The 16,178-nt window shown below is 38.2% G+C and overlaps 1 protein-coding gene and 1 long non-coding RNA gene across 6 annotated transcripts in view; both read right to left on the reverse strand.

The window, feature by feature from the left end:
- Positions 1–16,178, reverse strand: part of LOC5580169 — a 160,156-nt gene that overhangs the window by 82,343 nt on the left and 61,635 nt on the right. For 3 of the 5 annotated variants that reach the window (XM_021837245.1, XM_021837244.1, XM_001655532.2), the window contains 2 exons: positions 4,779–5,134; positions 3,542–4,075 (listed from right to left, as the gene is read on the reverse strand). In XM_021837245.1, the coding sequence (XP_021692937.1) occupies positions 3,542–3,786 (245 nt within the window). In that variant the 5' untranslated portion in view covers positions 3,787–4,075; positions 4,779–5,134. Of the gene's footprint in view, positions 1–3,541; positions 4,132–4,778; positions 5,135–16,178 lie in introns of all 5 variants that reach the window. The other 2 variants (XM_021837243.1, XM_021837242.1) reach the window with 1 other exon arrangement.
- LOC110674023 lies at positions 54–230 on the reverse strand. Its single transcript, XR_002498581.1, has 2 exons — positions 199–230; positions 54–137 (listed from the first exon to the last, which is right to left on the reverse strand). It is a non-coding gene; the product is annotated as an uncharacterized LOC110674023 (long non-coding RNA).

Below are 16,178 nucleotides of genomic sequence, written 5' to 3' on the forward strand. Positions count from 1 at the left end.
ACTAGGACTCGAGCTAGTTCCGCACCGTTCGCATTATCTGCTTAGTTCTGCTAGTTCAGAAAATCCCGTTGGCAATTTTTCCGCTGATGTTCGTCATTTCACTCCAGATCCAACGGCCGGAAGTTTTGGGTGGGATTCTAAATGAACAAAAATGTCGCAAAAAGCAGTCACGGAGCCGCTGAGTGAAAGAAAACTTACCGATAGCAACACATTCTCGCTTCCAAATAACTATTTAGTATATTATTTCGTTTTTCTCGTTATTAGTTTGTGAGGCACGATCACCGGGCTTGAGGACACACAAAAATAAAATGTCCGAATCGAATTCGGTTTCGTTAGGTCCCCGGAGTGAAACTGAAATCAGGCGCGCAATATGCAGTGAAAATGATAAATTTCCAAAAAGATTAGGAATGCTTAAAATATATTACTACAGTGTATATCATTTATTCGCAACAATGAATAAAGTTGTGTAAATATAAATAAATAATATTTATTATACTAACTAGAGTTTTCCATTTTCTCCGTGTATATCACCAAGCTTGCTGCACGGTTCGGCCAGACGGATGCGAAAGGGTCGAAAATCCCAATGGACTCTGGTTACTAACAAAAGGAGGAGGATTCAGCTGTTCTTTCGAATATCGACCAGTACCAAAGTCTGGTGGGTGGTTTGCTGTACATTGCAGTAAATTCACGGCCGGATACTTCGATCAGCGCATCGATTCTCGGACGATCCGTTAGCCAGCCCCGAGTTAGGGACTGGACAGAAGCAAAGAGAGTGTTGAGATATCTCTATAGCACTCGAAATCACCAGTTACAGCTAGCAGCGAATGGTAAAAGCTTGGAAGTTTAGTGCGATGCCGACTGGACTGGTGACACCAAGGAAAGGAAATCAATTTCTGGTGATTTCCAAGAATGTTAGTAATTATCGTGGGATCTCGTCACTTTGTGCTATTTCAAAACTCTTTGAGTAATGGAACCGCTAATAGCTCACTGTAAGCAGTTCATAAGTAATGAGCAACATGGTTTCATTCCTGGGAGATCTACTACCACCAATCTCTTGAGTCTTACATCCCACGTTTCCGATAACTTCATTGAACGTGTTCAAACAGAAGTTATTTATACGGATCTGACTGCTGCGTTTGACAAGATCAACCATTTGATAACGATCGCTAAACTGGAAAGGCTCGGATTTTCCGGACAAATGCTACGTTTGTTTAGGTCCTACCTTACAGAGAGACAGCTGATGGTCAGACTGGAAGGACATTTTTCAGAAACATTCACGGCTACTTCTGGAATACCTGAAGGAAGTCATTTGGGTTCTGTGTTCTTTTTATTGTACTTTAACGATGTGAACTACGTAATTAAAGGGCCACGATTAAGCTATGCCGACGATTTAAAAATGTATCTCCGTGTCTATTCCATATGTGATGCTATAACTCTACAAAACGATTTGGATGCTTGTGCAGGGTGGTGTAGTTTGAACCGCATGGTGGTGAATCCTAAAAAGTGTAACGTTATATCGTTTTCACGGAGAAAAGAGCCTGTCTATTTCAACTACCAGTTATTTGGAAAAATACTTCAACGAGTTGATCATGTGAAGGAATTGGGTGTCATTCTACTTCCTTGGCGCAATCCACACCGATCACCAAGCTGTCATAGCAGATGCCAATTGATCCATCTTGAGACGTTACAGTCACGCCGAGACATAAACAGAGCGATGATACACGGAGAAATAATTTTACCTAATTTTTGAGTTTACTTTACCCAAAATTAAGTATATCGATTATAGTTTCAACCCAAAATCTCTCGGTTTTCTCTTTCTCCCACACGAATGTTGTCAAAAATAGAGAGAGCTGCATCTACCCAATGGGGGTACTTTGGCCCAATAAGCCAAATTTGGGTAAATGCAACTTTTCTTATGTTTGGGTCGAAAAAACTCAATTTTGCGTTAAATCAACCCAAAACTGAGTATATTTTTCTAATGGAATTAAAGCCAAACTACCTAGTGGGGACCTTGGAAATTTAGCCAAAATTGAGTTATTGGGCTCAACTATGGAATTGCGTTGAAACAACCCAAAATTGAGTTGATTTCCGTCTCCGTGTAGTTGCTGACCTGTTGCAAGGGAGAATCGACTGCCCCGCTATTCTTGGACAGGTACACGGAGAAATCAGACTACCCAAAAAATAAATTCTTTTTATTCAAATTTGGGTAAACTGCATTTAGTTTTTACCCACGGTTGGGTTGTTTTGCCTCTCTCGCAACAGCAATGTTATCAAAAACAGAGAGAGACGCACTGACCCAGCGTCGAAGTTCAATGGAATAAGCCAAATTTGGGTTCTTTCGAGTTTACCTAACGTTAAGTTGTTTTAACCCATCACGAAGACTTCGAAAGCTAACACTGGGTAGATTTTTTTTGCACTGAGTTGTTTGTATTGCCACTGTCAAATGGAAACAACCTAATGATAGGTATATATCTGTTAACCCAAATTTGGGTTATACAACGGAAGAGCCGAATTGCGTCAAAAGAAGTCAAAGTTTGGTTGATTTGCGGCTCCGTGTAGATATAAGTGCTCGCCACCGGAATTTTCGAGTTAATTCTATGTTACGACCACCTCTACGATGAACTAATTTTGGACAAAATGTAGCTATGAATGGGCTGCAACGCGTATTCAACAGAGTAGCACCAGCGTTCGACTTTCATCTTCCAAGACATACATACTCGAAGAATTGTTTGATTTTTATTGTTTTTTTTTTTATATATCTTGACCTATTTTGTCGTAAATTTAACTAACCACACATCATTGGGACTAATTGTCTATTGGTGTTAACAAACAAATAAACAAACTTCATGCCTTCAATATGCGATGAGCGATATTTTGGGATTCTAGTGGATCACTCAGACTTCCCCACATATTCGATAGACCCCTTGCGTTGTTGAAGTTATTTGATGTCATTTTTATTATTCGGGCTTATTCTACAAGTTAGGTGAAGTAACGCTGGGGTTATGGTGGTTGTCCTCGAAATGTTACACCTCATACAAAATTTGTATAATTGGCTTACAAAATGGTTACAAGGGGGTGGATAGGTGTCAAAAATGGCAGTTTTTGAATTGTGAAATTTGTGAATGTCAAGGGTTCATTCACAAATTTCACAATTCAAAAACTGCCAAGTATCCACTGAGCTGAGAAACAGGTACTGTCCCAGAAAGAAAAAGAAGATATAGTTGCCAACAAGGTATTTCGCATTAATGACGACGAATTTTATACACCATTGATTACCAGTTAACATTAGAGACGCATACAGCATGGTCATCATTTTTGAACGCAAAACAAGTTACTGCATTGCATCTCAAACTATTCGGGGTAATGGTTCGTTCGAGATAATGGGATGGAGCCCACAACTACATATACTAAGCGTGATGTAAAGGGTACGTAAAAATTATCATGTTGAATCGTTATTGACTTCTGATAAGATTACCCATAATAGTAGGTGACCCGTAATAATGTGATCACTGTAACTAAAACGAACATATCGTATACTCACCGGTTGAAAAACGACTCCAGCAGATAGGTGCTGTGGGGTAGGGCCTCGATCAGGATATCCATCGGTAGTTCCGCCACAACCGAGCGCAGCACTGACGGCCCTAGGCGACCCACCACGGTTGCCGCTTCACGGTACTGGCGGCCCTCCGAAAGCAGCATCAGCCGCCTGAGCACCTGTCGTGGACTGGTAAAACCTTCGCGGCCATCACGTGGTGGACCTCGTATTCGCTCGCGACTATCAGCCATGACGATCTTTTACGAGGGAGATGAACCGAAATAAACGCCAATACAAACACTAAACGCTTTCTTGCGGGGCGGAGATGTTGCAAACACTACAGCACCGTCAATTACGGCGGTGGGTTCTTCTTGCTACTACCGATAGCGATCGCACTTATTTTCAATGGATTAAGGTGAAGGTCTCCGTCACGATGGTTGCCACCACTGGACACAATCATCGCGCGCAGTTCCTTTCTCCGCTCGGCGGCGATGCAATGTGACTCCGCGTTCCACGGTCAAATCGAGCTTATCGGGTGCACTTGATGTTTGGGATGGGAAGTTTCGTTAGGCACTTCGGGATAAAAGTCATGATAGCTATTTTAAGCTTGAAGTAAATTCATGTATCCTAATACAAGGGTCAATATTCGTTTAGCTGAGTTTTTTTTTCTGAAAATGGTCTTTCGGATTTTCAGACCCCATCCTACTGGTATTTAATAAATGCATGAATTTTTAAATGTAGTTCATGGACGACTCCTAACTAAAACTGAACTTAAGTGTAGCGCAAGAAAGAGATTTCTAGCCATAATAAAGTTTACTGTGCATCGTCTCTTGTTTTCTTCTAGTGTATGTGAACTTAAGGTGAAGATGAATCGAAGCCAAATTTAAAATTTTCAAGAGCACGGATCTGGAGAACTAAACATCCGTTTGAGCTGAAAACTTAATCGGTTGGTGACTCGCTGGTGGTGACCAATCGATTAAGTTTTCAGCTCAAACAGGTGTTCGGTTCTCCAGATTTGTGCTCTTGAAAATTTGAGGTTTGGCTTCGATTCATCTTCACCTTAAGTGTAACAAATTACTCAACTATGGAATAATATCAGTTATAGTATAACTACGATCCAGAAATATTCCAATAGAATTATTCTCTTGGATATTTGTGACCCATATTAGGCACAATCTCGAGCTTGGTTAAACGAATGTTGACCACTATGACCACAAGTTTGAAATAATCAAAATTACTTTACCAAAGTATGTACACTAAGAAGAAAATTCACACGTGAACGATTGCATCACTTCCAATCACCGTTCATGTTTGACCCACTAAGGCCAACACTCGGATAATTTCCGCTATTTTTTCTCACAATCAAACCAATTCACACGCGAAACACCCTAGATTCCTCCTGGAATCGTCAACCGCATTGCTTGTATGATGATGATGGCTCAATTTAGTTCAACCGTCATACTCTCCGGAGGAAAACGATGGAATTTGTTTCGCACTTGTAGGACCTAATGAACACTGAACGTGGTACTGGTTTCTTGTTCAACCGAGCGCGGCTTGATCTGGTCAGTTTTCGGTGGTGTTGCTCGGGGTGCTCGCCATCTGTAGATGAGAAAAAGAACATACGAAAATGAGTACAGATTAGTTACAATAATGGTGTTTATTGCAATTTGGATTGTTCGGTGTTGATTGCTCGTCGGCGGGGTTTTAAATTTATGACTTGAATAATTATGCAGCTGATGGTTAGCTACTAATCTTGTATTTCAAGGTGTTTTTGGGTCACTGGGTAGAAGTGCTTTTGGTGGTGAACTATGGTTTTTGGATATTGGGAAATCGGATGATTTGAATATTAATTTTAACAAGGCTTACAGTTTATTCTCCGGCAATGCAACTGAAATGAAACAGCTTCACAAGTGATAATCTAAAAATAAATGAAATAATTTCAATATCTAATATCGTTCCCTCAAATAAATTTGAAATTGAAATAAATATTTTCCAATTCCCTGACTCTAACATGAGTATAACTCAAAACACTTGTAAAACATTTCTTTGAATTCCTACATTAGTATCATTCAGACATAAGATTAATTTCTTATATCCTACATATATAACGCATTAGTCGTGGCAATAGAAGATTGCAAAGATTTTTTGTCTAAAATAATTATTAATTTTGTTCGACATTTGTTTCAATATTCCAATTTTTTGTAACTACCGTTTTGATACATATTACGGGCATCTTCTAATTCCGGACACTCTACTTTGTATGGGAAACATTTCACACGAAATGTTTCAATTTTTGGCGTTCAAAAGTTTTTACTTTCTTGTCTCGTTTTTATCAGCTTTTGCTTAAGATAACTATGCAAATTTCTTATGCCCAACTGCAAAAGACGTCTCTTTAGTGGTTTGACGATTGCAAATAATGATTTGAATTTTCTGTTTATGATTTCCAAGAGCTGTCCGGAATTCGAATCGAAGTGTCCAGAATATGAGGCAAAAGTGAAGAAGCGTCCGGAATAAAATTGTTCATGTTGCAGAATCAAAATATTCACTCATTATTCGAAAGTTTAATGTTTTTAACGTATGGTAACGTGGAGGAATTAAACAGAATGATTTATTTTATATGCTTCCTGATGAGTTATACTTCACTGAGGTCTTAAGTGTCCGTAATATGAATCAAAACGGTATTTAGTACAATACCAGGGAGGGAGCTTCAGAATCATTTTGAAATTTTTACTTTGAACCATCTGCAGAGGTTTCTTCCTTGGATTACACCAGCTAGTCCATATTGGTGCAGTATAGAACATGGCTGGCCTGAAAATTTGTTTGAAGATCAAAAGCTTGCTCTTGAGACAAAATTTTGATTTTCTGTTAAAAAGTACATAAAGACATTTCATATATTTGTTAGATTTGGATTGAATGCCATCAATGTGATTTTTGAAAGTTAAATTTTTATTTAGCACTAGCCCTAAATATGTAACTTCATCTGACCAATTTATTTCAACCCCTCCCATCGTGACAACATATCTACTTGAAGGTTCCAAATAAAGAGCTTCTGGTTTATGTGGGAATATTATATGTTGAGTTTTGGAAGCACAAGGAGAAATCTTCCACTTTTGCAAGTGTGAAGAAAAAATATCCAAAAAATTTTTGCAATCTACTACAGATGACACACAGGCTTCGTCTTTTAGCGGAAAGACATGTGTCATCCGCAAACAAAGATTTTTGACATCCCTGAGTTAATTCAGGTAAGTCAGAAGTAAAAAATATTGTGTAATATTGGCCCCAAAATACTACCTTGAGAAACACTAGCTACTACAGGAAGTCTTTCAGACTTGGAGTTTTGATAATTAACTTGAAGTGTACGATTTTTTTAAAGACACCATCACGCTAATGCTTCTAGAGAACGATTTGCTCTTTGAAGGAAGCACCACACTAGACAACGGACTAGCATGCAACGCCCAGTGGCACAGTCGAAATACGTTCCTGACGAAAAGATTTCTGGTCTGAAGAGGTAATCGAACGCACACTCCGTGACACGATGCGGCCAAATGCTTGGTAACACTAACCACACGACCACAAAGCCACAAAGCCCAAGATTTGACAGATAACTTTGGATTGTTCTAACAATGTATGTTGAAAAATTAAAGTTTTATTGGGAAAACTGTTCAATCACTCACTCTGTTCAAAATAACTTTTTTAAAAACAACTGATTAGGGGCCCAGATAGCCGTAGCGGTAAACGCGCAGCTATTCAGCAAGACCAAGCTAAGGGTCGTGGGTTCGAATCCCATCGGTCGAAAATCTTTTCGGGTTGGAAATTTTCTCGACTTCCCAGGGCATAGAGTATCTTCGTACCTGCCACACGATATACACATGCAAAAATGGTCATTGGCATAGTAAGCTCTCAGTTAATAACTGTGGAAGTGCTCATATGAACACTAAGCTGAGAAGCAGGCTCTATCCCAGTGCACGGATAAAAATCTGATCCCCACACCATGATTTACAAATCATGAAATTCATACATTGGTAAGGTCATAATATCAGGATCACAAATCATGGTTCCTGGAGTTATAATCATGATTCCTCATAAGCGTAACATCCAGTGTGAAAACACAAAGCGGCGCACTTTGCTTCATCACATTCGTATCGATCACTCTAAGTTCAAGATGACGAAGCGGTTGAGTGGTAGAGTACGTGGCTCACAATCGGAAGGTTCTTGGCTCGAATCTCAATGTATGCTATTTTTAACATTTTTTTATTTTGTCGATCATAAACGATAGGCGACTCAGCATTTTTGGCATTTGAATCATGATTTCGAGCAATCAGCTACAAAAACCTAACGCGTGTGTTGCGTTACGGCAATCTGACTCATGATATCATGAGTCCAAATCATGGTGTATTTTCATAAGACGAAAACACGCTGGAATCATGATATCATGAGTCATAATCTTGTTTTTGGATTCTGATTTTTACCCGTGTGGGGACGTAATGCCAGAAATTAGATAAGAAGATTGATAAAAGCAAGCTTACTGCGGTATTAAAGATTTGTACAACCTTAGAATTTATCTGCTTGTCAGGAAAATATACTAATTGAAAATATTTGTTAAATATATCAGCTAAGAATGATAAGCTTCTTGCCGATCAACCAGTCAATCATTGTCGATATCGATTTGTTTTGAATCGTTGGCAATCGTAATATAGAGAAATTGTTGTCTTTAATAAATGGTGTCAAGGTTCATCTAAAAATGTAAGGAGCATTGCATCCGAAATAAGCGATTGTTGCTCGACTCGATAGTAAGTATCAATTGTTTTGATCTAGGCAGACCAATTTCTTATTGGTTGTTTCCTTGATGTTTCGCACATAAAAAGCAATTCCTAGCTAACAAGTTATTTTTGGGGAAAATATCTCCGTTTGTTGATCATTGTTTTCAAAAATACCAAATTTTTCATCACTGGACTTCAATATAGGCGAATAAAATATTTGCCGACTAGCGCCATCATGAGAATGACTTCCGAATTAAGAAGGATTTAGGCGCATAGCTTTCTTTGGATTTAATCAGTGGTCTGATTTATAAGCGAATAAAATTTGTGCCCAGTAGTGCCATTTAGGTGATTCCGGGGAAGCTCGTTGGCAAGTGAAAATTGCGTGTGCATTTTTCCCCTTCGTAGAATTAACATTAGCAATGTTATTCCCCGTAGAAATTATGTTTTCTAGTGACGCATTTTGCTATTTGTCATTTGCCTACTCTTACTTTTCATACCGCGATATAAACAAGTGTTTTAGAAAGTGATGTAGCGCAGATAAAAAAGTGGGAATCAAACAAAGTTTCGAAATAACAGAGGGCTTGGTGATGTCCCAAGTAAGCCCAAGTAAGTGCGTTTATTTTTTTGCGACTCCGGGTGTAATTTATATACCTAAAATTGCCGAGCAAAGCGAATTGCAATGGAGCTTCGGATCATACATTGGGTGAGTTAGTTCCGATCTGCAGCTAATGTATAAATATCAACCATTAACTGGCCAAACGTCTACCGAACGTATCCTATGGCATTACCCTTTCCATCAACATTCCACAAAATCCCGTAACACCTATGAGAGGTCGTAGAGTTCTCTGCATCTTTCTTAAGTAGGTGTTCAATGATTAATTCCTTCCCATTTCCCCCAGCATTCGCAAGGACGTGGCCAGGACAGCTCTCGACCGTTGGAGGATGCGTCAATCTTGTCTAAGAGTCAGAGGTTAGTCCCAAATCTCTGACTTTTATAACGGATGTAAAGAGGCAACCCTCATACAATGGTCGAGGACTGTACCACCTACGAATTTGTGCGAATTGCTAAATGCTAATGCTAATGCTAATGCTAGTAGTGTCATTTAGGTGATTTCCAAAGTAATAAGTTTCCAGGCGAATAGGTCTCATTTAGTTATTCAACTTTGTCAAAGACACTAACTTTGTATCCAATCACTGGATTGAGATATAAGCAAATAAAATGTTTGTCTACTAGCGCCACCTTGGGAGAGTTTTTCAAACTACTATGATTCTGGACGAATAGATCCCATTTAGTTGAACACTTTTGTCGAAGACACAAATTTCGAATCTCATCGCTGGACTGAGATACAAAAAAAATGACCGCTAGCGCCACCTTGTGAGTGTTTTCCGAACTAATAAGGTTCTAGGTGAATAGGATTCATTTAGTTGTTCAACATTGTCCAAGATACAAACTTTGTATCTACTAACTTGACTGAGATATTAGCAAAATAAAACCTTTGCCCACTAGCGCCATCTAGCGAATGTTTTCCAAACTAATAAGTTTTCGGGTGAATAGATCTCATTCAGTTGAACACATTTGTCGAAGACACCAATGTAGTATCTCATCACTGAACTGAGATATGAACAATCAAAATGTTCGACCACTAGCGCAATCTTTTGAGTGTTTTCCGAACTAATAAGGTTTTAGGCAAATAGGTCTCATTTAGTTGATCAGCTTTATCGAAGACACCAATTTTGTTTCTCATAACTGGACTAAGATATAAGTAAATAAAGTTTTGACTCACTAGCGCCATTTTGGGAGTGTTTTCAGAATTCATAAGTTTCTATGCGAATAGGTAATATTTAGTTGTTCAACTTTGTCGAAGACACCATTTTCGTATCTCATAACTGGACTAAGATATAAGCAAATAAAGTTTTGGCTCACTAGTGCCATCGTGAGAGCGTTTTCCGAATTTATAAGGTTCTATGCGAATAGGTATTATTTAGATGTTCAACTTTGTCGAAGACACCAATTTTGTATCTCATCGCTGGACAAATAAAGTTTCGGCTCACTAGCGCCATCTTGGGAGTGTTTTCCGAATTTATAAGGTTCTATGCAAATAGGTATTATTTAGTTGTTCAACTTTGTCGAAGATACCAATTTTGTATCTCATCGCTGGACTGATATATAAACGAAGCAAATATTTGTACGTCGGAAAGTTGTTTCATATGTTGCCTACATATGCAACATTTGTTGGCATCTGTGCGCCACCTGGTGAATTAATTCTGAATTAAAATAGTTACCAAGTGGAAGTCAGCAGTCCTGTGATCAACTTTGCAGAAGACAGTTTTCTCATAAATCTCTTTATTTTCAAGATATTTGCACTACAAGTACTGTCCTATTTATAGGACGCTGGGCGTTCGGGGCTTCTGTCCTATTTTTAGGACGCTGGGCGGATTTGGGTTAAACAAAAGTTTTTACGTCATTTATTCAGTCCCCATAGAGCTTACGATAAAGTTTGCAGTCTTTTTTTTTTTTTTCTATGTTCGGGTGTGCCCTTGCGGCCATTATTTTGATCTATTGTGGCATTACCCGTATCCTTAGTGTATAGTGCATGTCGCATTACTCCAGTTCCATTGATAGGTAATGAAGCATCGATTTCTGTACCGTTCTTATTTTGATTCCTCAAAAACTCAGGAAGACATGGAGACATGAGAAAACTTCATGTCACTTCAAGCCATTTAAAGCCATTTTATGCCACTCAAGGAATCTCTGAATAACTTCAAAACCATATGATCAATGATCAATATTGACGCATGTTAAAGATTTTTGAGAACTTGTGAAAAAGTGGTGCAAAAATAGCGTAACACAAAATAGTTATCGCTGTTTGAATTATTTGTGGTAAATTGAAGCAGCTGGTTGAGGGATTAAACGTAATTTGAGGTTAATACAAGCCATTTTCTGCAATTGCAAGGCTATTTACGATGAATTTCTTGTAGTTGAGTCTAGTATACGACACTGAAGACGGCCTTAGTGTTGAGGTCAACTTGCGCGTATCGGTCAAGGGATACATTAAATGGTACAGTACTTATTTCGATTTTCATCTATTTAAAAAAGTTTACTTATTGCGAGTCAGTTTCCGCAAGTCAGTAATTGAACCTGCAGCCCAGTGCATTGAAAAGGTGAATAGGCAGCTATGAAAGCATATTATATATATGTAGCTAATTATACCTTGACTATGGTGTTGATGATACTTTTTCTCATAGGTCACGCCAAGTGAATGTACCATAAAAGTAGGAAACGGTTGACCCAGCTCTAACTGAAATGGATACGGAACAAATCAAACATAACAAAAACCGCTTGAAATGGGTTCCCTTCCCCCAGAGCTTGAACCACGTTTTCAAAAGGTCAGCCAGCAGTCGTACATGGTGCACATGGTAGGATTTTTCTAACAAGTCTGCCAAAGAAACACTACCGCTTGTTACCTCTGACTGCGGCTACCCCATTGAACCGATGATAGGAAAATGAGGAATTTCCCACGAGTTACAATGTCTTCCCCGCCCCATAATACGTTGAGTGTTACCGTCGGAACGTCGTCGCTGTCGATGACGATAGCAGAAAATGTGTCTCGAAGATGTTAAACAACCATCGTTACATCTTCTTGTGCCATTCATTAGCCACCGAGCAAGAAGGCCACCCATGGCGACGACGACGGGTATGATAGTGATACGATGATGCTTGTGATAAAAATCGCGCAAAATCAACAAACCCCTCTGGAAGTCAGTAGCTCCATGATTCACGCGGTAATTAACTCATATCTAGGTTGGTGGGTATATGTGTGTCTACAAAGTTAAACTGAACGATGGTTTGAAGAAGAAGAGACCATCGCATCACCACTTTTCCACCGTGGTTCGAAGGTGGCCAAATCAAATACATATTTGAATACACAGAAACAACATTTTATGTAAAATTCAGTGTGGTAAATAATGCACATATAGTAAATGCCAAAAAAAGTCGCAAGTTTACATTACGTATCGTATAAAACTACTTCAAAATATTGTAAATTTATGCGAATTGTCGAGTAATCGGTCAGAGACCATATTACATATACGTGAAATGTTTTTATCCACTTATTAATAGGACACCGAAATTTTGTCTAAAGAACAAACTTTTGATCTTCAAACAAAATTATCAGGCCACTCATGTTGTATGCTGCACCAATATGGACTATTTGTTATACTACCAGGAAGAAAGCTCTGCAAAGGATTCAGAATTAAATTTTGAAAATGATTCTAAATCTCGCTCTCTGTTATTGTACTGATTAGTTACATAGAATATCTAATGTTGAAACATTGGAACAAATGTTGAATAAAATTATTAATATTTATAGACATACATCGTTCAAACTTCTATTGCCACGATAAATGCGTTAAATCACAAGTTTAAATTAGGTTAAGTCAATCGAAAGCGTTTTTTCTCTTTTAAACAGTTGAAATCAACCCATCCGTAAAAAAATTTGAATTATTACGGCAAATGAAATGTAGTATATTGTTAACAAATTGTTGATAAATGCTTAACTTAAATTAACCGAATTAGGATAAAAGTGTTTTCTAACACCGAACACCTAAATTTAAGAAATGAATGTAATGATTGAATGATACTTATGACGAGTCAAAAATAGTGGCTGTAAATTTGGAAATCCTGACTCTATATATAAATATATCTGACGTATAAACTAAACATCATCTAATGCAACAATATTTACCATTTACACTTAAATTTGAGAATTTGACCAACATTCGTTCTTGATCGATCCACTGTGAATTCGTCCACCACCAATCGGTCGACCCAAACAGGGCTGCGGCTGCCTGCCGCGTCTTCATCCGATGTTGTTTGGTTACGTAATTTTTCTTACCTCTATTACATCAATTACAATTACGCTTCGACGAAGGAAGATCCACTATCTTTAAGCGGATGAGAGCGGCATCAACAGTGCAAAAATAGGGCCACACAAAAGGTCTCCGTTCCGTTTGGCGGCTTAGTTCCCGCGTGATAGATGTGGGGCGGTTGGTCGAAGAAGTACTTCTATCGACAGATTTCTAGAAGGGGGAGGGGCGGGAACATGCTGTCAGGTGCACCATCAATGAACTATTGAACCAGATAGTTGCAACTTATGAAAAGGGCATTGTTAAGTGTTAAGATCAAGCTTGACGAGGTGTTTATTGTTTAAATGAACAATGAATTGCTTGGGATGGTTTCTTGTTTGCAGAAATTTATGACTTTCATGCCATGTTCCATCCAGCCCTTGATGGTTGATGCTAACCGCGGAAGAAAATATAATTTATTCATGGATTGTCTACTGTCCGTTTATTACATATATTTTCTGCGAATTAATTCGGAAGCATCGGTTTATGCTTCTATATTAACATTTTAAGCATTATCGCAGTGCCTTGGAATCGTAAACACTGATCTTTATCCAATAGATATCGTTCTTTCAGACTATGGAATAAAGAATGATTTTAAGCGTTGACTGGCCCTTCCCAAGCTTTATGGTAACTATGAAGCAAAGCCAAGTTGGAGGTGTCTGGGTTGATTCCTAGTCAGTTCCAACCTTTTTGCAGAGAAAATTTCATTAACTTACTTGTTTATAGAGTATCATCGTGCCGGCCACACGATATAGCTGTGAACGTAAAATGTTGACATCGTCAAGAAACACTAAGTTAACAACAGTAAAAGTGCTTTTAGAATATTTAAATGAGGCTCTGTTGTAGTTGGGACGTAATGCCAAGAAAAAAACTATTGACGAAAGGGAGAGGTATCTTACGGTAAGACTCTTACCTCCGCCCACGCCGGATGAAATCAATTGCTTTGTAACAAAATCTATCTTGTGTTAAAATGTTCAAAAAGTCAAATCATGAGAAATGCTTTGGAAGATATCTTATTAGGGGGAGATCCCCCAGTGCCGGACAGCACCCAATACCGGACAAAGTCGAAACATTGAGAAATCGTGGTCCAATCAAGATGGTGTATTAGTAGAAAAGAAAGCTATTATGTAGACTTATGTTTGCGTAGAATAACACATCCTTGAAATATGCATGCCTTTTTAAGTAGAAAGGTTTTAAAATCTATAAAAAATTGACGTATTATCTTAATTTTGAGCCTATTTCGTAATTATTTTGAATACGAAAAAATACTTTGGATCACGCAAGCATAGAGTGTCCATTTCCCGGCCATTTTTCTCGTCCCGGGATTCGTGACAAAAATCTATGCTTGTCCCGGGAAATCCCGGGATCCCGGGATTTATCCAATTTACAATAAAACGAACATTTCGGTTGAAATGGAAGTACAAATTCAACAATACATTTTTTTTTCAATAAAAAAAATCAGATAATGTAACTTTTCAAAAAAAAAAAATGGTAATTATAGCAAACCACAATTCAGATAATACTTCCTAATTCTGATGAAGTAATCTAACAAAAATCAAAACTTAGCTTGATTAATAACGGGTTTGCTATGTTTTTTTTTTCAAGTTCTCTATAACACTTGTGTATGTATGAAAACTTGAGTCACACATTTGGAAAGTCATAAAAAATTTAGAATAAAAGAAACGATTGAAGATCATTGAAGGTATTGTACATCATGCTAAAAGTCAATTACTGAAAATTATTGACTGAAGATTACTGCCGTGAATCGCAAGTCAGTCCCTTCCAGTGCTGGGAACGGTAGGGGAAGGGGTGGTAAAATGAACACCTTAAGGAAATCATCTTTTTTCTGATAGAAAAACGAGGAATTTGTATAGTTCAACCGCACCACATCAAAAATAGGGATGTAATCAATAGCAGCTACATGGATCCAGACTAAAATAGCTAAATTTTCACATATTTTCATTGCTATCAAAAAGCGATGCAAATGTTCATTTTACCTGCACTAGTGGGTAAAATGAACAGCGGTTGGTGGTAAAATGAACACCATGCAAAAAACGTGAGCAAAAAAAATATTTCTGAAAATTTTCATTGCCCCACCAAAAATACATTCAATAATGATTGTAACCCATTGAAAAACAATTCTAAAGGTATCAAATTTAACATCATATCATAACGATATTCACTTCACTTACAAACCACAAGTCTTCCGAGCTAAAAGTTACGTCAGTTCTAATTTTCAAACATGGTTTTCTAAAATCTTAGTTTTTGTTGACATTATCACTTCAACTGACCTCTGTGTCATGTCGAACTCTCAGATTTATGCTCTAAATCGTCCGTGCGTGATAAAAATTCATCGAAATTTGTTTTTTTTTCTCGGTAAAAAAGTACGGTGTTCATTTTACCACCCCTGTTCATTTTACCACCACTTCCCCTAATAGTAGTAGGCTCGAATTTCGTGAAAATCACGTGGCTTTCCCAGTACAGTAGTTCAAAAACGTGAAACTCATCAAGTAGCCTATGTTGGGTGCATGAGTTTTCTAAATCGTTAGTACGGTAAAAAAAGCAAGGTATTATACTCCGAAAAATGACATTTGGCAGTGACGTCATTCCTATCGCAAACTCGAACGAGTGCAAAAGAAAGCAAGGCCTGCTCTCCTTTACTATCCTCAAGACCTCATGCTTGACGATAGGAATGACGACACATGTTTTGATGGAAAATCGTTGTTTACACGTGCGAATAGCCTACCTTGTTGTGTCTACCGTGGTAAGTGTCATTGAAGGCTCTAAATGCAGGAAATGCAGCGGGAAATAGAACATTTTTCTACAGTAATTTTGGGTTGCCCTTAGTAACGGGTGTTTTGCAATTTTCAAGGCTCTTTGCCTACAGCAGCGATAGGCGTGAGTTTCACTGGCTTCACTGACTGCGATTGGCTTTGTTTGGCTACTGTAACGCTTACTTTTTACAGATGGTACTGACT

The sequence above is a fragment of the Aedes aegypti genome, chromosome 1, assembly GCF_002204515.2.
Source record: "Aedes aegypti strain LVP_AGWG chromosome 1, AaegL5.0 Primary Assembly, whole genome shotgun sequence".
In the NCBI taxonomy this organism is placed as follows: domain Eukaryota; kingdom Metazoa; phylum Arthropoda; class Insecta; order Diptera; family Culicidae; genus Aedes; species Aedes aegypti.